General features: G+C 40.0%; 1 protein-coding gene across 4 annotated transcripts in view; it reads right to left on the reverse strand.

Moving 5' to 3' along the window:
* LOC141804638 (netrin-G1-like) overlaps nt 1–23122 on the reverse strand; it is a 126684-nt gene that overhangs the window by 30780 nt on the left and 72782 nt on the right. For all 4 annotated transcript variants that reach the window (XM_074689191.1, XM_074689192.1, XM_074689190.1 and 1 more), the window contains exon 4: nt 4894–5066. In XM_074689191.1, coding sequence (XP_074545292.1) covers nt 4894–5066 — 173 coding nt within the window. The remainder of the gene's footprint in view (nt 1–4893; nt 5067–23122) is intronic.

The following is a 23122-nucleotide window of genomic DNA, read 5'->3' on the forward strand; positions in this document are numbered from 1 at the left end:
AAACTGCAGTTCATTGAATGTCCACTAGAGGCTGGCTGCAGAAACACCAGAACCAAACAAGCAGATCTTAACGTATGAAACAAACATATTTGCAGCCCAGTTAAAAAAATGGTTTGGGTCTGAACAGCTTAACTCTGTTAGCACACACTTTACAGGAAGTGCATTTTTCCATGACTCGTTATTTACGAGTTAAACCCACACAAGGGCCTAGCTGGCTTGATTGACAGGCTGACACCCTGTAGCTGTCTGTAAAGAGGCTAAGGCTGTATTCAGACTAGAAAAGTCCTTTGGTCCACTTGTTTGGTCCGGACCAAAAGCAGACTTTATTTTTTTTCGTTTGGTGCGGTTTGTATTCAGATTGTACTTTTTGCGAGTGGACTATATTCTGTAAACACATCCACGAGCGTGACGATCGGTGCTCTCATTGGACAGCACTGACAAAGGGCAGCACACAGAATACAGACCCAGAAATGGAGGTAAACGTGTGTTTGTGCTCTTATTAGAGCTGAAAAATCATTTTCAGTTTCAAGAGCAGCTCCTTCAAAGCAGGCTTAACAACACCGTTTACAGTTTTGGAAGAGGGAAGACGAATGCGCGCGAAAGGAGATGCTATGCTCTGCGTGTCAGATCCACAACATGCCAGCAACAGCGTGGCTAAACAGAAGACGGAGGATCAGGTATGAACCAAAGACGGTTAGGTTACGGTGGCTTTATAGGCCCAAAAGGCGCATGTATCCTGTAGTTAGTTTGGATGGACCTTGGTTTGTATTCAGACCTGCACTGGAGAACCACGAACCACACCATAGTTCGTTTGGAAGCGGACCGAGACCACCTCAAAAAGTGGGTCTCAGTCCGGTTGTTTGGTCTGCACCAGGGTTCGTTTGTGTCTATTCACACCTGCATGAAAAGTCCGCACCAGCGTGGGAAACGAACCCTGGTCCGTTTAAAGTGGACCAAACAGTCCAGGTCTAAATACGCCCTGAAAGTCCGCCTTATTACAGAGGAGTCATGGGCCCCTGGGCTATTCTTTCTGTAGCCCTTCTTATAGATCATGCTGTCCCTCAGGCTGTCCGACTCCAAGCAGTGCTGCGGGATCTCGGGATGGAAACAAGCAACCAGCTGTGAGGAATCAAGCCCAAAACAAGCCCAACAGGTGACTGACCACATTGTGTGAACCAGTGGTTCCCAACCTTTTCCAATTCAGGGTCCACTTTTCAGTGTCAAACGTTTTCACAGCCCCCCTTTCAACTCTGTAAACCCATAAATACCCTTTAAAAACATAATCACAACTTAAATCTTTTATAAATGAATCTGAATATGAAAATAAATATTAAATAAATAAAAATAAATATTTTTAACACAAACATAATTTAGCCTTACAGCCAGGCTGCAATGTATCTATTTTATCTAGGGTTATTTTTTTTTAAATCTATCAGACTGGCTGATGCAAATTAATTCATAATACATTTTTATACTGAAACTTTACACTGAAATGTAAAATTTATACAATCACTGAAACTTATACTTGCTGAAGTAGAGAGTGAGGATAAATGGCAATAATGTGCAATATAATTTACATTTAAAACATCTTAATCATACAGGCAACAAAGCAGGCCCAAGTGACAAACTACACTGTAAAAATCAAGCCCAAAAACCAACAGCCCGTGGCTGATGAGATTTGTGACTTTACAGAAAAACAAGCCTTAAGTCGCAAGCAGACTTGGCAACTGCGGTGACATGAGTCAACAGTTTGCTGAGCTTGGCCAAATGGGCACCTGTTAATTTGTTAGGTAGCATACTTCAATTTTCACACATCCAAATATTATTCAGTCTCTGAGCACAGCTAGCTTTACCTCGAGACTTTCTAAGGCAGATGTAAACAAACAGATATCCTCCTGTTTGTGCACATATGCATGTTGATGTAATAATGTGGCCTAAAAATCCCTGTTTATTACAGATTAGAGGTCAAAACACATGGAAAAATCATCAAGCTCCAAAATACCTGCAGACAACGCCTTGGGTTCCCTGCAAACCTTCCTTAACCATCGTCCATACCTTACATCGCTACGGCCTCACTTCCAAGGGCAAAAGACATAAAGTACATCTCCTTATTCCCTCTATTTAGGCTTTATCCCTTTTAGCAGATTATAGCAAATCAAAAACTTACACAAAACACTTTGGAGAGCTGCAGCCCAGAGGCCCGGGAGCTAATGTGATAAAGAGGTGTGACAAATCTCTCTCTCAGGGGCAAAGATTAAACTTTTAAGAATAAAGGTTTGTTCTTCCTGTTGTGCAATTATCCTAATGCTTTAAGTGGAGGAAAGAGGCACTGCTCCCTTTATTTACTTTGTGGTGCATGCATCATGCAGGAAGTTATGTTGCAAATTTCTTCAGTTACGAGACACCAGAATTCTCATTGTCTTAGTTGTATTTTAACTTTTGAACCTCTTACGTGCAGAGAAGTGATTGGCTGGAGCCACACAACCACTCCTCCTTCTTTGTTTGCCGGTACAAACATTTGCTTGATGAAGGTCTACAACTGAAAGGCTGCATTAAAGATTTTTCTCTCTGGAAGTTGGCCAGTGTGCAGGATTTTTTTGTTTACTTCAAGTAAGCGAAAACTGAAAAGAAGCAAATTGAAACTAAAAAATCTTTAGATTGGCATTGAAAAACACATCATAACAACAAAAAAAAAAATCCTCAAAAATAGTGTCTTATTTTAATGTTTGTATTTTGTTTTTGTTTTTTCAATTTAACTATTTATAATGCCAACATTTGTTTCAATTTAATTAAATTTCTACAATACCAAGTTTCTTTTTCAATACCAAACCTTACTGTCAGTATTCTGGCTCCATCATCAACAAGATCCAATTTTCTATCTGGAAAATGACTTTATACTCCAGCTTTTCAGACAAGACCAGAGGCGTGGTGTGGAGACAACACCTCTGATTTGTATGTTTTTAGGGAGTGGGGTACATAAAAGACAATGGCTGTGTCTGAAATGGCATACTAACGTACTACTCATACTAGGTGTGACGTCAAAAATAGTATGTAGTGTGTTCACATTAAATAGTATGAAAAGATTGTGTGCGCGAGAAATACCCGGATGTATACTATATCGGTAAAAATTGTAAGTATGGGAGGTGGGCATACTAGTTGCACTGACACACCCCATAATGCATTGCGAGCCCCGTATTTATAAACGTAAATACAGAATGAGATGACAAGATGAGAAGCAACTAAAATGGACTTAGCTCCACAGGGAAACCTAAACGCAAGTACAAAGAAATAAAGTGCCTGAGGCGACGGACGGATCGTCTTCGGTGTCTGTGAGCAGTAAACATTTTTTAATTTTTTGAAGAGTGATGAATTCGTCTTGAGACCTGTGTTAGCTAAAAATCATCCACTAGCGAACTTCCAGTTTTCAAAATAAAAGCATCTTTTATTATCTCCTTTAAGTTCTTTAATGCTTTTGTAAATTGGGCTCTTGTTTTGGAGCGGACCGGAAGTTTCTTTGATAGCATATTGGCGCTCTTAACAGAATGTCAGAAATGTCGAAATTAAATTCGTTTCCGTGCGTTTTGTGGCCCAAATGACCACATTTTGGTTTTCTACGTGATGACTTTCTCGCCTAAAATGTTCTTAAAACTTTCAAATATGGCGAATCAACAGAGATATTTGACAGCCTGGTGTGTTTCCATAGACTTATGTGTGCTTCCAATATTTGTCGTCGGAGGTTTTGAAATGCATCATGGGAAACCGAGTAGTATACTACAGTGTAAACGGTTGGCACTCTAATCATACTTATAGTACGTAGTATACAATATATACACAACGACCATGTAGTATGTAGTATGTTAGTATGCCATTTCGGACACAGCCTATGTTGCAGCTTGTGTATCGCTATTTCATGAAATGAAATGACCTGTTAACAGCGCCCAGAGATCGCTCATTTTACTTACACACGCTTGTTATGTAAGCGACACTTTGAAGACTGACACACGCCCTTTCACTCTCCCACCCTCAGTCACTCATTCACACACGTACATTGTCCTCTTGCCTTAGCTTAAACATCGTATGAATTAATTCAACCGCCCAATCAAACGCACAACCAGTCGCTTCATGCACACTGCTAATGTGCTAATCTTCCTGATTTCATTCAGTGGCTTGATGATGATGATACTGTGATTTGATTGGTTTGAGGCCAAAGACGGGGTGGCTTCCCTTGACACAGTCTTGGCCAATCACATGTGAGCAGTGTCAGGACGGCAGCCTCATCTGATTGGTTAATCATTCTTTTTGTTTATTTCACCAAGGGACGCCAACTCGGCTCGGCCTCCTTGCGGACGACAATGTGCAATAACGTATTTTCACCACTCATTCGCCTCATAAGATTTAGGAAGGTGCTGTTTTACACATTGTAAAATGATCAATTAGTAGAGGAGAGAAATAAGGACGAGATGACAGTGACAAAACATAGAAGAATTATCAAAACTGTTAAACGGGAGTATTTTCATTAAATCACAGCTACAGTCTGAAAAAAGAGAGGAAGCATGGCTTCCCTTGGCCCCCGGAAGAAAACGCCACTGGTCAAGACAAGCATCATGTAATTCCTGCAAAACCATACCAGCATCCTTTGCACCATAGGAAATGTAAACTAGCTGAATTTCTGATAGAAGCTGAACTAATGAAAGGACAGTGAAGGGCACTGGCAGCCCCCTGTTCACCACAGGGTTAAATTCAAAAGCTCACCAGAGCGTGCTGGAGTAAACCTGCCTCCTTAAAGCACGGTCAGTACCTGCTAAACCTAGACCAGAACCTAACACAAGCTCTATAACCAGTTTATTTTAAATATTCAGAGTCTAGAAGCGTTAGGAACGTTGCTGTACTCACATATATTTGCTGTTCCTTTTGGTATAGGCAGGTAGGAGCCCACACTCCAGGCTCTCCCGTGGTAGTGCCTCTTGCAGCGGCTGCAGTCTGGCCCTGTGGTGTTGTGTTCACACTCACAGCCCAGCTTCCCCTTGTCAAACACACAGCTGTTGGCATGCAGGTTGCACTTGCACCTGAAACAAAAAGATAACAACAAAAAGAGCGACACATAAATAGGCATCATCCTGCACCCGTGGCATCACCGTCCTCTGGAGGAGGGGGACACAAAGCATGCCCTTGCTGCGTTTATTTGTGCTTTTCATATTTTCTGACAGGGGTAAATTGAAATCCCGGTGGGTTATCTGACTTGGATCGTGCCTCCACAAAGCTTCATTATGCTCTCCTTTTAAAAACAAGGCCTCATTTGTTGCTGCCCCTGCGGCGAGAACAGCGATGCAAATAAGGCCACTTTTGCCGCTCTGAGAGCTAAATGAAAGGCACTCTGTGAGATTAACTAATTGAGCACAAAACAGAGATCTGATAGAGCGATGATACTATGAAGAGAAGCGGCGTAGCTGGAGAATTTCCTTTTTTCTTTCTCTTCAAAGTTACCGTGTTATTTGGCGAGGGAGCCTTCAGGCAGAAAAGGCTGCCGGTCTGCAGAGCTGGTTTATTAGACAGAACTGTGGCAGAGCTGACAGATGCTCCTGACAGGAGAGGAGAGGAGGCCCGACGGCTTTCAACACTCAACCAAATCCACCCCCCGATTTGACCACATGGAGCTGGCGTGCATGTATTTCCAAGAGTGTGGGGAAAAAAGCAGGCAGAGGGAAGTTGGAGTCTAAGTTGTGTGTTTCTCAGCGCATAAGTGAGCAAAGTTAAACTTCTCTTCCTCTTAATATAACCCACTCCTCGTGATGGGATCTAGCCGGGGCAGAACATGGTGCATTTGTTGCAGAATGAGATCATTGAGGTTATTAGAAAACAGCTGTGCTGAGCCAATTATATCATTCTGAGGCTGTTTTTTTTTTTCTCTAAAGACACAAAATGTATGAGTGTGTTAACTGTGAGGAAATTATAGATGGAAAAAAATAAAGAAAATGTTAGAGACACAAAAAGCTCTTTAGATTTTAACAATTATCCATACAGCATCAAAACTGCAAAAAAGCTAAGATAAAAAGCCAAAAAAGTATTCAAAGTATAAAATTCAAAACATTTTTTAAGAAACTTCATTTATTTTAAAAATCTTAAATAATCTTATTTGATTGGGATATATATATATATATATATATATATATATATATATATATATATATATATATATATATATATATATATATATATATATATATATATATATATATATATATATATATATATATATATATGTATTTATATATGTATATATATATAAGTGCTGTAGGGCAATTAAAAGAATTAATCTAAATAATTACAGGATTTGTAATTAATTAATCTAATTAATCGCATTTTAACATCATATCTGCTTTAGGTCCCAAAATAAAGAATTTGAATTCCAGGACATTAAAATTACATTAAAAGACATTAAAAAGAACGCACCTTAGAATTTTGTGGAGTTACGGCCCTTTTGCTGAAAGGCTAAAAACAGGCCTAATTTCCCCCGAAAAATAGCCCCGCAAAAAACTGCGTTTTTCCGAAAGTTAGACCCAAAACCTGGTTCTGAGAAAACCCACTGGGGACGCTCCTAGGGACCTCATGGACACACCCTAGAAGTTTCGGAACCCTCAGGCTATGTTTTGTGGAGTTATGGCCCATTTGCTGAAAGGCTAAAAACAGGCCGAATCCATGTCCATATCAGGGGTCTTAAACCCAAACTCTCCGAGGGCTGCCGAGCATCTCGTCGTGTCACAAAGGGGCCACTCCACAAAGAAAAAAAAAAAAAAAAAAAAAAAAAAAATGAAAAAAAGTTTGAGCAACTGTTCTTCTCAACATGAATTATTTCACAGTCATATTTGGCTTTTTTTGTTTAACGCTCCCTCAAGTGGTAGTCTGAAACCCTCAGTTTGACTTAAAGGTGGACATCACTAAATCTGGATTTGTTCTTTGATTGGTCTTTGATCCTCTTATTAAAAACTTGGTGAGGACATTTCAGTCGGTGTTGAAAACAGTGACACCTGTGGTCAGAACTGGTAGTTTTTTTTTTTTTTTTTACTTTTTTTTTCCACCAAGACTCAGTTTCCCATGAGCAGACATTACTATTTTCTCTGTTCAAGACAACTTTTCCCAGGATGCAAAGCCGTGATTTATTGTATTTATTTGTGACTTGAAATGCGTTAAACATATTTACAGCCATTTTTATTTAAGTGAGTTCTTGTGTAATAAGAGGGACCATGTACAGGAATCCCTTAAGGGTCAGACGATATCCCAGCTCTGGATTCTGGGTCCTGCCCACTCAGTGTATGATATCCCTCCCATAAATCATCTGTGTTCTAAATATAACCCTCCATATTTGATTTTATCCTCAGTGTGTGAGAGGTTACAGGCGGTGACCTCGGTTTCTGGGGAGGTTGGAGGTTGATACAGAAACACACGGTGGAGGTGATCAGGGGCATCGACTGGATCTGATACACGACCCGTCTACAGGGCTTTGGGCGGCTCATGGTTTCACATCGTGACTGTTTGTTTTCACAAAGTTCTTCCAAGGGAGATTTCTCTGGTTTGAGAGTGAGGAGCTGGGTATCTGTTGCCAGCGATCGGCCGAGAACATGAGATAGAGAAATGACAGCGGCAGTCAGAAACACATCCATTCTAATTGACTTCCTGGCCTTGCTGTGACGTCTCACATTAATGATGGATAACTGCTGGGGATGAGGGGAGCTGTAGCCTCCTCTGTGGAGCAGAGAAGGAGCAGAGACGAGGTGGAGATGAATGGAAGTATAAAGTGGACTTCAAGTAGCACGCACCGATTACTGTGTGTATATTTATTTTTAAACAGAATAGAATAGAACAGAACAGAACAGAATAGACTTTATTGTCATTGCACAAAGCAACAAGATTTTGCTGTGCTGTCCTGAATGCAGAGAAAAATACTACACTACATTAACCATCGCTCCAGGACTAATACCAACCTGTAATCAAACCTATTTAAAATATCATGACTCTTCCAACTACACATCCAACCACAGACAGTATTTCTGTGTCCTCATAATGTGCCCTGTTCAGGAGTAAATGGTAAAAGGAATCAACCAACTTCAATAAAGTAAAATTTTCTTGATTAAAGTATCTGAATTTTCTGAACCCATTTGCAGATTCTTTTATTGTTTGGAAAATTTAGGCATTTTTTTGTTTTTTGATATTTACAAATAAGACATTTTCTGAAATTTCCATGTGAATATGGCTCATAATAAGTCTGATAGACAACTTTAACCAATAATTGGACTTGAACATTTGCTCTGATTTCAGTTATTGTGGTTTAGCACTTTAACACTTGCTTCATTCTTGAAGCAGGAGGTTACTGCCATATGCAAACATCATGGCATTAGAAACAAAAGAAGAGAGTGACAGTAAATTTAAAATAGTCCTCAACTTTGAATGATGTCATTGAGAGGTGGGAAAAAAAAAAAATCATACATGTGTCTGGATTTTTTTGTTTTATAGTAATTCAATTGAGATTCATTGTTACTTTTACTTTTTTTTTTTTTTTTTTTTCAAATTAAAATCATTTATTTCAGTCTTTGTTTATAGCTGTTTTGGAAAAAAAATACAACTCTTCTCCAGCAGGGGGTGAAATGTTTCTCTCTGACTCACGTGATGTGCATTTTTTGGGCGGAACTATTGCTCCAGATATAGTCTGAAGGAAATTATCATCATCAGTCTGGTGTTAAAAAAGGAAATTAAAAAAGTAAAAAAAAAAATTGTAAATTACATTTTTTACACCTCCACTGCAGTAGATGGCGCCAAAGAGCTACTCCGCTGTTTGTTGCCCAAAAACTGTATGATAAATATAATCTCAAAGTTTATTCAACATATTTATTCCTAAACTTGATGATGTGGGATTTGATGCTGCAAAAATCAATGTTTTCTCTCTATTTTTGGGTCAGTTAGTTTAAAATAATTTTAGGTTTAAATTTTACAGTGAAGTACACTCCTAAATTAATATTCATCATTATTTTTTAACGCCAAATCAGATCTTTCACTTACAAAAGACGTTGGTTTCACCAAGTGACATTCACGTCTTTCACCCAATATTTTTTTTTTTCATAATTAATATAATGTCACTTTTTTCTCTGGCCTTTAATAAACAGTAATCCTTAATTCCATTTGTTTTATTTATTTAATTATTTGATTGCTTTTGTGCCTTTAAATGATGTTTTGATTATGTTTAATGGTTTAAAAAGTTTTATTTATTTTATTTTTTTTTGTATTTCACGTTCAGTGTTACTTTGGTCTCAAGTCAACAATGTATTTAATCAAATTTAATTTAATTTAATTTAATTTAATTTAATTTAAATTGATTGGATTTAACTTAGTTAAATTTAATTTGATTGAATTCAATTTAATTTGATTACATTTTGTTCAATTAAATCTAGTTTAATTTAATTTAATTCAATCAATTTAAAATTAATTTCATTTAATTTTATTTACATTTTTTAATTTCTCTGTACAGCACTTTGGTCAACAGTGTCTGTTTTTAAAGTGCTTAACAAATAAAGTTGGATTGGATGTCACAGTAGTTTAAGTGACAGACTTGATGCACTTTATGTTTTTAGTTTAAGTGTTTGTATAAAATACTGCATCTGACTTTCTTTATTTCCAACACAATAAAATAGAAAAGTTGTTTTGAGTGTCAATTTTGAGTAATGTTGCGTAATTTACATAAACATCTTTATTATTATTATTATTATTATTTTGGTTAACTATAGAATAACACAATATTTCACAATATGATGATGTCTTAATAAATCAGGACACTGTTGTATCATGACCCAAGTATCATGATGCCTATCGTATCCTGAGTTTCTTGCCAATACTCACCCCTAACATATAGACTGATGTTCACATGTATGAACAGAAAAGCAAGACACATCAAAGATTCTCATGAAAAATAAACAATTGTCATTTTAGAAAAGATAGTTGAAGGTTGTTAGACACTAGAAGTGCCAAACTCTGATTTAATAACAATAATCCAATGGTTTATTTTGACTCAAAGCACATAAAATGCCCTGAATTCTGAAGTAAACATTCACTTCAACGTAAAGTAATTATGCAAACCCTTGAGTTGAAGCCAGAAAGTAATCTTCCAATGCAATTACATGGGCTTCCACAGCTGCATTGACATTAAAGCTGAGAATAAATCCTGAGTGAGAAGAAAATCACTTTATTTCCTCAGGTTAAGTGCTGTCTCACAATAATATCAGCCATAATAGATGTGACTGAAAAACAGCCTTCATGCATAGCATCTAATGCCACTGCCTCTCACCATGCATTCCCCACAGCCCTTAACTTTTTAATCAATTATAGTCCCTGCTCCATAAAATTAATGACGGGGTGTAGCTCTTCTGCCATGCAGACAGCAGCAGCTCCCTGAAGAAAAGAGCGATGAGATTTGACCTTCCACTTAATTAAAAACCAGCAAAATTTGGATCATCGGGCCCAGCCGGTGCGGGAGCACGTTGATGGAGTACAGGATGTGGTCTCCAGAGGGCTCTGGGGTGTGATGCTTTTGCCCCCGGCATTGTCATATTGAAATCAGAGAGCTTTAATATCAGTGCTTTTTGGTCACTGGAGAGCAGAGATTCCCCTGTACGTCCAGCCTTTTGAACCAGCATCATTACGGAGACGCTTTTCATAAAGTTTTCCTGACCTTTACTGCAGCCCAACGGCTTCTGCTGTTATCCTTTATCCAAACAAGTGACCCTCCCTGGTGGTACTCCGGAGAGCTTCTTGTGTCTTTGTCTTTCCCATCTATTAAATTTCCTCAGATGGGAGGAGGAAGTGGAGTTTGGAAGGACAAATCGACAGGCCGGTGAGAGCCACTATTTCATAAGACAAAAACTACTCAGAGATAATAAGTTTTGAGAAATCTTTGCTTTAGTGTCCGTCTTGGATCCTACAGGACTACACTACAGGAGCTCTCCCCATGAACTAAATGCTTTCAACCATCTAAACTTGGGTCTAAATTTAGTTCTGGGGTCATAATTCACCCCTGAAACAGCCCCGCCTTGGGGTAGTACTTCCCAGATGTCCAGGAACTTTGGGGGCAGGGCCTGCACAAAGTTTCCGATTGGTGGAGCAGCCACAGTGTTTTTGTTTTCCCTCTTGCTCCGTCCACGATAAGATGACCCCCAGCTGTTGCTCAACTTCTGCTCTTAGTATTCCCCAATATACCAGATGACCGGCTCCACTCTACTTCAGTGGAGATCTACCAAAAGTTGCTTCTGGACAAGACAGTTATAGCACCACCTGCAGACCTGGCATGCTTACTACAGTTTTTCAGTCCATCAGCGTGAACACTGATTTTTTTTTCCTCTGCGTTTTTGCCTTTTGGGGTTAAACATTGTCATGTAAACGGGGCCTCTTTCAGCTCCCGGTGTTCCAGTTTAAAGAGTGACCCTGTAAACTGGGGACCTTCAGCTGAACGTGTCAGTGGAGATCCAGTTTACAACAGCTGTTCAAACACAGAAGAAGTCCCCAGAGATGCATCCTGGATATATAAGCTTTAGCCCGTTTCCACCAAGCAGTACAGTTTAGATCAGTATGGTTCGGTTAAGCCTGGTCCTGTTTGCGTTTCCACAGCCAACTGTGCCCCCTTGTGGTAGGCGGCGTGTAAGCCAGATGCTGATAGCTGCATCCGTTACATGATAACCCTGACGCCATAGCAGTGCAACACAGTGTACCCAGTTAATAAATCCAATGAAAAAGAAAAATGCAACACGGGAAAGAGAGGGGGCAATTTGCCTTCTTTGTGATTTCCATGTGGCTGTGTGCTGCGAGAAGAAATACAGTTGATGTTGCAAGGTAAGTGACGATTCTTTCCACCAATCAACGGTCTGCAGTGTTTCTAGCACCACCTTCTGGGATCAGATCAGGTTAGTCTGGCACCTATATGGAAGGGTCCCAAAAAGAGGGACAGCTTGCCTCAGTTATTTGGGGATCTGTCCTGGGATTAGTCCGTGGAAACGTGCTGAGACAAATCAAACTGAACCGCTTGGAGGAAATGGGACTCTATTCCTTCATTGTTGCCTTACTGCCCTCTACTGGTGTACCAGTGTTTTGCAATAAATGCTATTTTACATACTCTCCCTGGGTCTTTCATCTGTGGCAGAAAGACAAATAATGGGCCACAGGGGCCATGTAGTTCCTGAATGTAAGAACTAAAAGTTCCTGAACTTTCTGGTTGAAAAAACCTTAAAATGGAACTTCAAAAACGATCCAACTCTGGCCTGTGGTGGATTTTTTGTGGTCCAAACTAAACTCCTTCAGCCATAAATAACCGTCCACTGCTGGTGTTTCACACCTACCATCAAAAGCAGACCTCCATCAGCCTGCTCTCAGCTCCTGCAGCACAAAGAACGCCAAGCTTAACACCAGCAGCTGTCAATAACCACCCTCTGTCCACAATCAACGCCTGCGGCCGAAACTAAACACCCACGGCAGTCAATAATCACCCGCAGACAATGCTCACAGCGAGCGTAAATAGCCCAGTAGCTAGAGTGTGACTATTCTCATCTGGATGCAAATAGATGAAGTGAAGAAAACCAAAATATCTCTGCATGGACAAAAGATTTTATAGTTATCACAAACATTTCTAATATTTCTACACTTTCTACACAGTTTGCATGCTTCAAACACATAAAATGAAGTGTATTTGGCATTATTTGACATCTGCTTTAAGCTTCACCTGCTGAATAATGTGACACAGATTTGCGTCTTAACCTGGACCAGCGTGCAGCCCCTGAGCGTGCACGCTAAAGGTAACGAGGAACAGATCTGTACGGTAAAGTGAGGTGAAGCGGGGTCGAGGTTACGCTGACAGGCGGCAGCAGACAGCAGCAGTGCCCCGTGCCTTCTCCTCTGGCTGCTGCCTCACCTTGGTTTCTCCTGGCTGCTTGGCACTGTGTTGACAGGCTCACTACGTCGAACACAGCTTTTCTTCTCTGTGACAGCTTCTAGCATCTCTGATTCAAGACAAGAGGGGAGCATGGAACTCGTTAAAAACAGAACCTCAAAGTGGGAGAGCCTGAGCTGACAGGTTTGGAAAACTTTCACTTCTTTGCTCATTTTTCGAGCTGAACCTTGCCGAGACACCCGAGTAAAATCACTCCCAAGATGCTGGGTTCATAGAGTGTGAGTTAGCTGAAGGCAAACAACCGTAAGCTAATCTCTTCCAAAGGTCTTGTTATCCAACCTTTCATTGTTATTAACCTTACTGCAGCTCGGTGGTGTAAACTACACGTCAACGTAGAAACTCTTTCCCCGAGGGAAGACAAGGTTTGAGAGAACTACTACAGGCTGCTTTACAGTGTTTGTTCAGCACTACAAGTGACAGAGCAGGAAAGGCTTGTAAAAGCATCAGAGGAACTGAAAAGCCTAAACTGTTTATCCCATTTGGGATCACATGGGGGTGGAGCCTATCTCAGCTGCCCCTAAGGTCACAGGTCACCAGCCTTTCCAAGGGCCAACACACCAACGCCAACAAAAAAAACACTGCGCAGGCTAGAGGAGTGAAAAAACATCTCTATGGCAGTATATCATGTTACTTTGACCACTGATACTATATCGAGACTTTTGTAAAAATATAAAAATTCATCTTTTTGCCGAGCTGGAAGTAAGTTACAACTTCCACTGCGGTAGGTGGCACCGCTACTATCCAGTACGTTGCTAACAGATTGTGTAATAAATATCATCACAAAGTATATTTTAAATATTTAATTTCTAAACTTGATAATGTGGGTTTTTGTTGTACTGAACAGTGTAGAATATCACAATATATCACAGTATTGTGATATATCGTGATACTATCATATTTTAAGGTTCTTGCTTGTACTGCCCCCTAGTGCAGGTTACCCTATTTAAAATGTGCACTTCCAAAACTGAAATCTAAAAAAGTGCTTATAACTCTTTTCCAGTAAATGTTGTCTTATCAAACCTGTCATGAGACACTTTTCCCAGAAAAATGTACTATTTTCAAAACACTAATTTTGAAATAGTACATTTTTGTTGGCCACAGTAACCCTTCAGGTGAAAATTTTCATTCATACAACATTAGCTGTAAATATGGACACTAAAGGGCCAAAAAAGAATAAAGAAAAAAAAGAAGCCCACTTTTTTTCCTTTTTTTTTTACTGCTTAAGAGAAAATCTCTAAATTTTAACTTAAATCTCAGATTTCTGAAAACTTTTATTCAATAAAAAAATAAAAAAAATATATATTATCAATGAATGAATGAATGAATAAAAAAATAAATACATAAAAAAAAAAAAACTAATTAATTAAATAATGTATTTTTTTTTATTTATGTATTTTTTTCCCCGGGCCCTTATCACCCTCTGTATGTAAGTCGAGATGGCTATAAAAAACAAAATAAAAAAAATAAAATAATAATAATTATTATAATATTGACAATAAAAAATGGGGGCTTTACTGGAAACAAAATCAAAACACTACAGTATTGTGTCTATATCAATACATTTACTTGGACTTGATTATCTGAATTTTATTTTAATTTTCTAAGTATCCCGTTTTTGTTTGAGCATTTATACATAATACACCAGTTAAAAAAATACAGAAAATAAATAGATAAATAGATTTATAAATAAATAAATACTTTTTTAGGATATCTGACATGACTACACAGAGAAGTTCCCAAATAAAACACAACACTGTGGCATTCAGTATCTCAGTTTCTCAGCAGTCAACTTGCATTGATCAAGTGATTCATTCAAAACAAGTGTGAGGATATCAACCGGGATGACTAACACCATCTTTCTCTGACTTACAGCTCAGAGCTCATAATGCTCAGAGTTGAGGGTGATTTCATATTTGTTGTCCCTCTCTTCTCTATTTGCTGATGCCATAATGTTTGCATCAAGTAACCCCCTGCTTTGGAAGAATGAAGCAAGTGTTTAGGTCTAAATTTCAGCCATAGTCATCCGAAAAAGTTTTGCAGAACTTCTTATTTCAAGATGTTTAAGGAAAAAAAGGATACTACGTCCAATAAGATATTTTGAAAATAAGGTTTCAACCCTTTGAAGGCTTTGATTTCTGTTATGCTGCGTGTCCAGATGTGTCTAGGACCATATTCATATGTGGCTCGGTATTTGGGAAAGAGCAGAGTTTTTGGTTCTTAAACATCACAGCTGCACGACAGGGCTTACATGTCTGTTTTCTGCTGTTTATCATTGGTACAACCTGTTCTCTCCTCTTCCTGTTTCCACATGTTACACTCCTGCCAGAGAAGACAGAAGCTACTGGCAGAGTTTGGTGACCCTTCATAAAGCCTTTAACCTCAGCACTACACAAATCAATACAAATAAATGGTGCTTGCCAAATCATAAATCTGATAGGTTTCCAGTGACTTTTTCTTATCGTTAAAGAGATTCTGATTCACTATTTCTATGACTCTGGCTAAAATATCTGTACATTATTTTTGTGTGCTGTCAACCAAAAATGAAATTTGACAACATAATCTATCTTTGGAGTAAAAATACACATCAGCAAAACATTTTCTCTGTCTCTTAAAAAACTTTGCTTGTGTCTGAAAACCCAGAGAATGTCAGTACAGGTGTGTCTCTCTCCCCATTTGAGATTTAACCCATGACTCACACTCACTGATGGAGCTAGCTGAGCAAAGCGGCCTCCCTCTGCTCCACATCTCACCTGTTTCCTCACACAAAGCCGCTCATGGTCAGAGCCTATAATGGGCCTCCATGCTGTATAAATACATAGTGAGGATGCTGGAACTTTCTTCGACAAGACATTTAGAGAGACTTACACTTCCTGACCAGTGATCTCTGACAGATCAAGGCTGGCGAGGAAAACTTTGGCCTTGCTGGAGTTTTAGATGAATGCCAATGCGCTACCTGGATGAAGCAGAATTACCTGCCTCAACATCCGACAGGGGAGGGGGCTGTGGGATTTGCACTGTGATATCTGTGGGCTCTGTTTGGGGGGGGATATGTGAGAACAATTTACCATCTTACCGGGTAAATATGTTTCCAGTAAAGATCTTTTTTTTGGCCATGGTTTGTTTGTGGTTTTTGCAGCCAGCCTCAAGTGGACGCTTTAAGAACTGTGGTTTTTAACACTTTTGGATGGGCTTATTTCTAGACCTGCTTTAGAGATATGGTCTTCAGGCATGGCTGATAACATGATTACTCATTACTGTTGAAAAAATGACTTTATATACTGTACAAGAATAGTATGAGCTTCTTCAGCAGTCTGTTCAGTCTCTGTCTCCTGGATCCTGTCTGCTCACAGCAGGTGAAGCTCTTCCGAGTGAAGAAAACCAGGGTTAGCATGGCTAGCTTGTCCATACCCAATAACGATGGATGGAAGGACAGGTCCATGTCGTCACTTCTTAGCTCACACCTGAGAACCAGCACATCGTCCTCACCTCTTTCTCCTCAGCTTGTGGGGAAACATCTGGCCTAGCACCAGTTAGCATTGACATGCAACAGGCTGCTAACAGCTGATTTCACATGGAAACAATGCAGACATGGTTACAGGTGGGATCTCCAGACAAATGCAGAAACAAAAATAGTAAAAATATCACTGAAGACAAAACCAGTTTGGTGTCCATGACCAACAATGAACCATACAAAGTAATGATCCACTCCAAATGTACAGATGAAGAAAAAGAGACAAAAAAATTACAAGAAACGGACAAAGAAGAGAGAGGCAGCCACAACCAACAGGGCAGTGCCTAGCAACTATTTTAGCTATTAACTTATTTTATTTTAGCTCTCTGTTTAACTTTTGGACGAGCATGTCTCACAACTGCAGGCAGAGAAATACAAAACAGATGTTACCCACTGAACCCTCAATAGCTGGTGTTGCATTCACTGGACCTTGTAATTCTCAAACACAGCATGAGTTGTGGCAGATTAGATGGCTGGCATTTATTTGTTTGCCAAAAAAGAAAGTGATATAAATGTAATTATTAAATTTGGGGGGTATAATGGAAAAATGTGCTTAGTATAATATTGTTATCAGAGACATCTATGTTGTTTTGCAGTGTTTGAGAAAAATTATAACTGTAAATCCCCAGCCGTCTGTGAGCGGCGCAAGAATGATTACATCTCTGTCAGTGACTGGGGGGTGGGTGAGTAGTATCCAAAATGTTGTTTTAATTTAGCTTAGTGGCCCCCAACCCCAGGGCCGTGGACCAGTACCACTCCATGGGTCAATTGGTACTGGGCCACACATAAAAAATACCCAACTTACATTATTTCAGTTTGATTCATTATCTGATTTTGAGCGATGTTTTAGTTTGAAAAGTGACTGGATTCTCCGTCATACCCGTCTATGACTCATTCTTGACGCCAAACCCCCACAAAATGGACAAAAACAAGATCTTTGAAAAGTTTCTCTAGGCAGGGTAGAATACAAAAAGAGGAGACAGAAGAAGAGCAGGTCCATGAAAATATAGTCTGACATTAAACCAGTCCGTGGAGCAAAAAAGGTTGGGGACTGCTGATTTAGGTGATTGAGTGGATTATTAAGTCGACTACATCTAATTCACTTATTCCCCCAGTTCATCCATTCTTGTTCTCCTCCCTGTCACTGTATGTTCTTAGACAGGATGTAACTACAATGTAATTTTGCTGCTCTGAAACATGTGAAATGATGATAAAAGCTAACATCTGTGTACTAAGTGGGGAGGAAGGAATGAGCGAGAGAATTCAGACACTGCCTGTGTCCGCCTCGAACCCTCTCCTCTGCCTGGATGTTGATGTTTTGGTTGTTTCTGGGTGGAGAGTAAGTATGGTTACCTCAGCCAACCACAGCATGCCCAGTGCGCAAGTAACCCTAGCTACCCCAAATGGCTAAGGTAGCAGATGTAGCAAAAAAAAAAAGAAAAACACAAATGCCAAACAGATAACGCTTTTCCTAAATAAGGGTGAAGCTTGGCTCCACTTTCACTCCCTTTCAAGAACTTAAAGAGCAGACAAGTTAGCTTTTGGCTAACCAGGTATGTGTCAAATACCAGAGATTAACTTGTGCTAACATGCCAAGTCAGGTGTGCAGCGCTCGTGTCTCTCCTACATAGCAACGCGATGCTCCAGGTGGTTGCTGGGCTACAACCAGACCCTACCTCTAAACCTGATCAAATGCTGGAAGACCTACATCAAGCTCTGCTAACAAGTAAAGAATTAGAGGCGCCAACCCTAATTTAGACCTTCATTTGAAAAAAAGTCAGGTACAAAAAGGATGGTAAATGACAGTCATCCAAATAAATGAATGAGGGGAGATGGGGGAGCTGCTGAAATGTTCTAAGGTGGCCCATGAAAGACAATAAAGTACGCTCTGTTCTCTGAACAAGAATGAGCTAACGATAGTAACGGCGGTATTTTCAGCAGGATGACATTACTTCTCATTTGCTCCTTTTTATATTCGGTGCTGCATTGAAGTTCTTCAGGAGGAGAGAAGAAAGAGTCACACAGTCACCTCATTACGCCAGGCTGTGTCACCGTGAAATTGAAGAGTCCGATTAGGCTTGTTTTCGTCGCTCTGTGCTGTGGCCAATTTTGTCATTCTTTGGGGTGGTAATGTAATACATCTCAAGCAAATTGTTTGCGCCCCCCCCCCCCTCCACTGAAATATAAAGCAGCCCCGCCAGGGCTCCCCAAATTGTTGGAGAAATATTAGGAACGGATCACAAGTTAATTCCCCCTGCTTCAATTTTCTGCCGAGGAGAAATGAAATCTGAATTTGCGAGGCTTGGGCCACTGCCACCGAAAGCCTGTGATTTGTTTCAATGACAGGGCCTATTATTGGAGTTGTGCATTGATGTAGGCATACAGTATGGTAATGCCTACCCCCCTCTCAGCACCACCCCGGCCCCCTCATGGAGGAGGACCGTCTCACTCCTGTGATGTAAACTGCCGAGACAAGGAGGAAGCCATGAAGAAATCGGAAATGTGGAGACTCATTAATATGGAAATCAGAGCTGGGCTACATGTGCTGTGTACAATACACAAGCCTGTGTGTTTGTGTGTGTGTGTGTGTGTGTGTGTGTGGCACAAGAGATGCTTCCTGCATGCACACACCTACTACAGTGTGAAGGGTGGAAGAATAAAAAAAAAAAAAAAATCTATTTTGGGAACAGTAGTAACAGTGCAAAGCAATGAGGAGAAAAACACCCACATCCTACGGCTGCAGTAATGAAGTGAGGTAAAACACACACACACACACACACACACACACACACACCTTTACACACTCTTCTGCCTGTAGTTAGAGCTGCATTTAACAAACTTATAGTATTTTTAAGTTTTAGGGCTCACTTTGCCTTAACTTAACTATAATGTTTTAAAGGCGCTGTGAAGATTTTCAGTTTCCCATGAGCACTATGACCTACAACCACTAAGATGTGACTCTTCCTAAGATGTGCATTTGTTTTGGAGAGCAGATTTTCTTTGTGACACTACAGCGGTGCATGACTTATGAGTTTACTTCATGACATAGCTTTTAACTCAAATTACTCATATGCCAAATTAATTTTCCCCATTTGAATGAATTGAAATGTCATGAATCCGTCCATACCCTCAAATTTTGTTGTTACATGTTTTTAAATAAGAAAAAATGTACTTATGAATAAGGAATGCCGTATGAAAACACATTAATAGTATGTAATGCAGTAAGCTGGTTTTTAATAAGTCTAATTTTCAGCATTTACCTTTGACATCAGACAACTTGAAGATGCTGATGGAGAAAGAAAGACTGAACTGAATAACTGAATCTGATTGGCTCTTGGCTCTCACTTTTATCTGCAGGTGTTTTTCCATACAAACCTGTCAAATGCGTTCTTTCCATCCCCCCTTTTAAGTCTGCAACTGATGTTGAATAGCACCTTCGCACACCAAGTTGCATCATTTCCTGGGTGTTTCTTTTGAATAAAGTTTGAAAGTTTTGGAAAATAAACCAGAAGCACAAACACGCGCACAACACTGATGCTTCCACTGCGAGCTAACTGCTTTAAGTGAATGAGTGAGACACAGGATGGTGGGCGGATGTTGCGGCCATAGACTGTATATAGAGCAGACAGCGTGGCTTTGCCATTTACCATTGTGCAGTTTTGAAGCCAAAATACCCCGTCACAGGCGCCGCCATTGTGCAGCCAGAGTCTACGCTGTAGAGGCTATGAGAGAATCTGAGTAGAGCCGGGTGACAAAAATATTTTATTTTCTCTCCAGTGTCTGATCACTTCTCGTCCCTCCCTCGCCACAAATTTTAACATTCCCGAAAACCCCTGAAAAAAATGCACAACAACATCAGCTGTCGATCATTATTTAACACGATGTAAATCCTTATTTTTAACCTCTGATAACTAATGAAATTAAACTTTTCAGAAAAAAAGAGGACCTGACTACAAGGCAGCCGAATGATATCTTCAAATCACCACAACAATCAGACGTGAGAAACATTTCAACCAGGTGTATTAATCTTTTAAAGTTTGACCACAGTCCATCTGGAGTGACTGGGGAGATGGATTTTTTGAACCCTTACTGCAGCCAGCCACCAGGGGGAGCAGTTTTTATGGGCACATCACTTTTTTTTTTTTTTTTTCTTTTAACAGTCTATAGTTGGGCCTTTCATTGTGGCATTCGCTACTCCAGTGGTGGGGTATTTGAAGCTAGCTCAAATTTTAGCTCTCAACATTAAAGCAAAAAACTTGGCTGAGGGACGACTCGTATCTTGAGAAAATTGTTAGTCTGGACACTCGTGAGTCAAGGTGTGCTTTTCTATTTTCAATATGCTTTTTCCAAGGATGCAAAGCAACAAGGGCATATTTTTACTTTTAGTTAGAAATCCAAACCAATTTTCACACAAATAGCCTTAATCTAAATCGTGGATCATGGACAGGTAAATTAATAAAAGTGAGACTATTTCAGGATCACTTATAAAGCTCTAACAGGGCTTTAAAATCGAAGGCTTAGCTGAATTCTCATCGTGTGCATGACAGTTTCAGACTTTTCTCACAGCTGTAGCCTCTGCTGTTTAAAATGGACTCATGCTGAACATGAAAATGAATAAATAAAACACCATCCAAAGCAGAAACAAGCTTTCTTTCATATCTTAAAAGCACATAAGGCACACGGCATTACCGTCCCATCAGTCACGCATGTTGGACATCTGTTGTGAGTTTTCTTACTATGAAGATCATTCAGGGAAGCTGAAGTGATTTGCCTTCCAGGGCTTATTCAAGCACCAAAAAAAGCAGCTCCATGAGCCCATAAAGCCACAACCACCCTGTCTGCTCCACTGCCGCCACAGCTTGATCATACAATAAGTGCAGCTAGAGGACATGTTGACTATTTCACTATTCATGGCTGCTGGCCCACCAGAGGCAGCTTATGTTGATGTACTTTCCCTCCATATATTATTTACAAAGAAAGCCGGGGCCCTTTAATGAGCTCTAATTAAACGCCTGAGACTGTGAGATGACTGGCAGGAAACATCGCAACATGTGACAGGCATCTGGTGGAAGATAAGTGAGCAGGCGTTTGGCAGAGCCGGTTGAGAGGCGGGTGTTGGTAGCGGAGTAACGCTGAGGGTCGTGTGAACCTGCTCTTGAACCTGACTTTCAAACTCTGTCAATCAAGCCGGCTACAGCTGTCACGGTTCACAGGGCACAGCACGGAGGATTGGTAGAGTGTGTGTGTAAGGTGTTAGGTGTGTGTGTGTGTGAGGCTGGATAAGAGCCAGAGAGTTTGTTTGTGCTTGTTTTGAACATGATTTGGAAGATGTATGTGTGTAGTGTTTGGAGTCATGTGAGGATACTCAGGAATATTGTTGTTTAAAAGACGACAAGAAGGATCCTGGTCCTGCAGCGGGAAGGTCACAGCGGCCAGAGTCTGACTGACTTAGAAATCAGATATCAGACGTGTCCAAAGTCATGTTTTACGTACAGCCCCAAGCTTTGGTTTCACAGTGTTTTAATTAGATTACTGAAATGAAACATGCTCTAAATGATGTGACCATTTATATTTTCTGTTTAGTGCAAAAACCAATCCAAAAGATATCTCAGTGTTGGAATAACAACATTAAAACCAATGGCATTACAAATGCTGCTATTTTTTTTAAGGAAGCTAATAATCGAATTAATCACTATTTCAAGCCTTAGTGAAGCGTTAGTGAAATGCTGTTACCATTGCTCAGCCTTGAAGTGAGGTTGCCACAAAAACTGCTCCCCCTGGTGGCTGGCTGAAGTATTGGTCAAAAAATCCACCTCCCCAGTCATTCCAGATGGGCTGTGGTCAAACTTTAGAAAATTAATACACCTGGTAGAAATGTGTCTCATGTCTGATTGCTGTGGTGATTTGAAGATATTATTTGGCTGCCTTGTATTCAGGTCCTCTTTTTTTCTGAAAAGTTTGGTTTTCATTGGCTATCAGTCACGTTTAATGATGATTGACAACTGACGTTCTTGTGTGTTTTTTTCAGGGATTGTAAAATATGTCGGAAGGGAGAGCTAAGAAAAGATCAAAAAAAGATTAAAGAAGAAATATATATATATTTTTTGTCACCTGGCTCCACTTAGATTCTCCCCGAGTCCCTCATAGCCTCTACTGAGCAAACTCTGGCTGCACAACAGCCACACTGTCCAATCTATATACAGTCTATGGTCACAAGAGAGGAGCTGTGGATAAAACGTGCGGGAAAGCGGCAGATACAAAAGGATGAAAGCAATCGTGTTAAACCATTTTTTATCAAAGAGCTGATGAAGTACACTTTTCAGCAACAAATCTCACACAGCTACCTGTGAGCGTCTGTGTAACCTGCAGTCAGAGAGGATCTCATGCAGCGTCTTTGGATCAAACCAACTCCAGGGAGAGGGGTGGATGCTTTTTGAGGATTGACTGTAAGGCACAAGTAGTCGGGAACAAAAAATATTAGAGATGACAGGACCAGACTTAAAAATAAAGAGCTAGTCTGGAGAATTTACAAATCGGGAGTGGGAGAATCCCTCCTAAATCAGGAGAGTTGGCAGGTCTGCTTGACCTGGCTCTCAGCCAGACACAGGACAGGAGCTGTAGATTTAATATGA

Source organism: Halichoeres trimaculatus, unplaced genomic scaffold (assembly GCF_033239565.1).
Source record: "Halichoeres trimaculatus isolate MK-OKI-2021-1 unplaced genomic scaffold, fHalTri1.1 fHalTri1_scaffold_15, whole genome shotgun sequence".
NCBI lineage: Eukaryota > Metazoa > Chordata > Actinopteri > Labriformes > Labridae > Halichoeres > Halichoeres trimaculatus.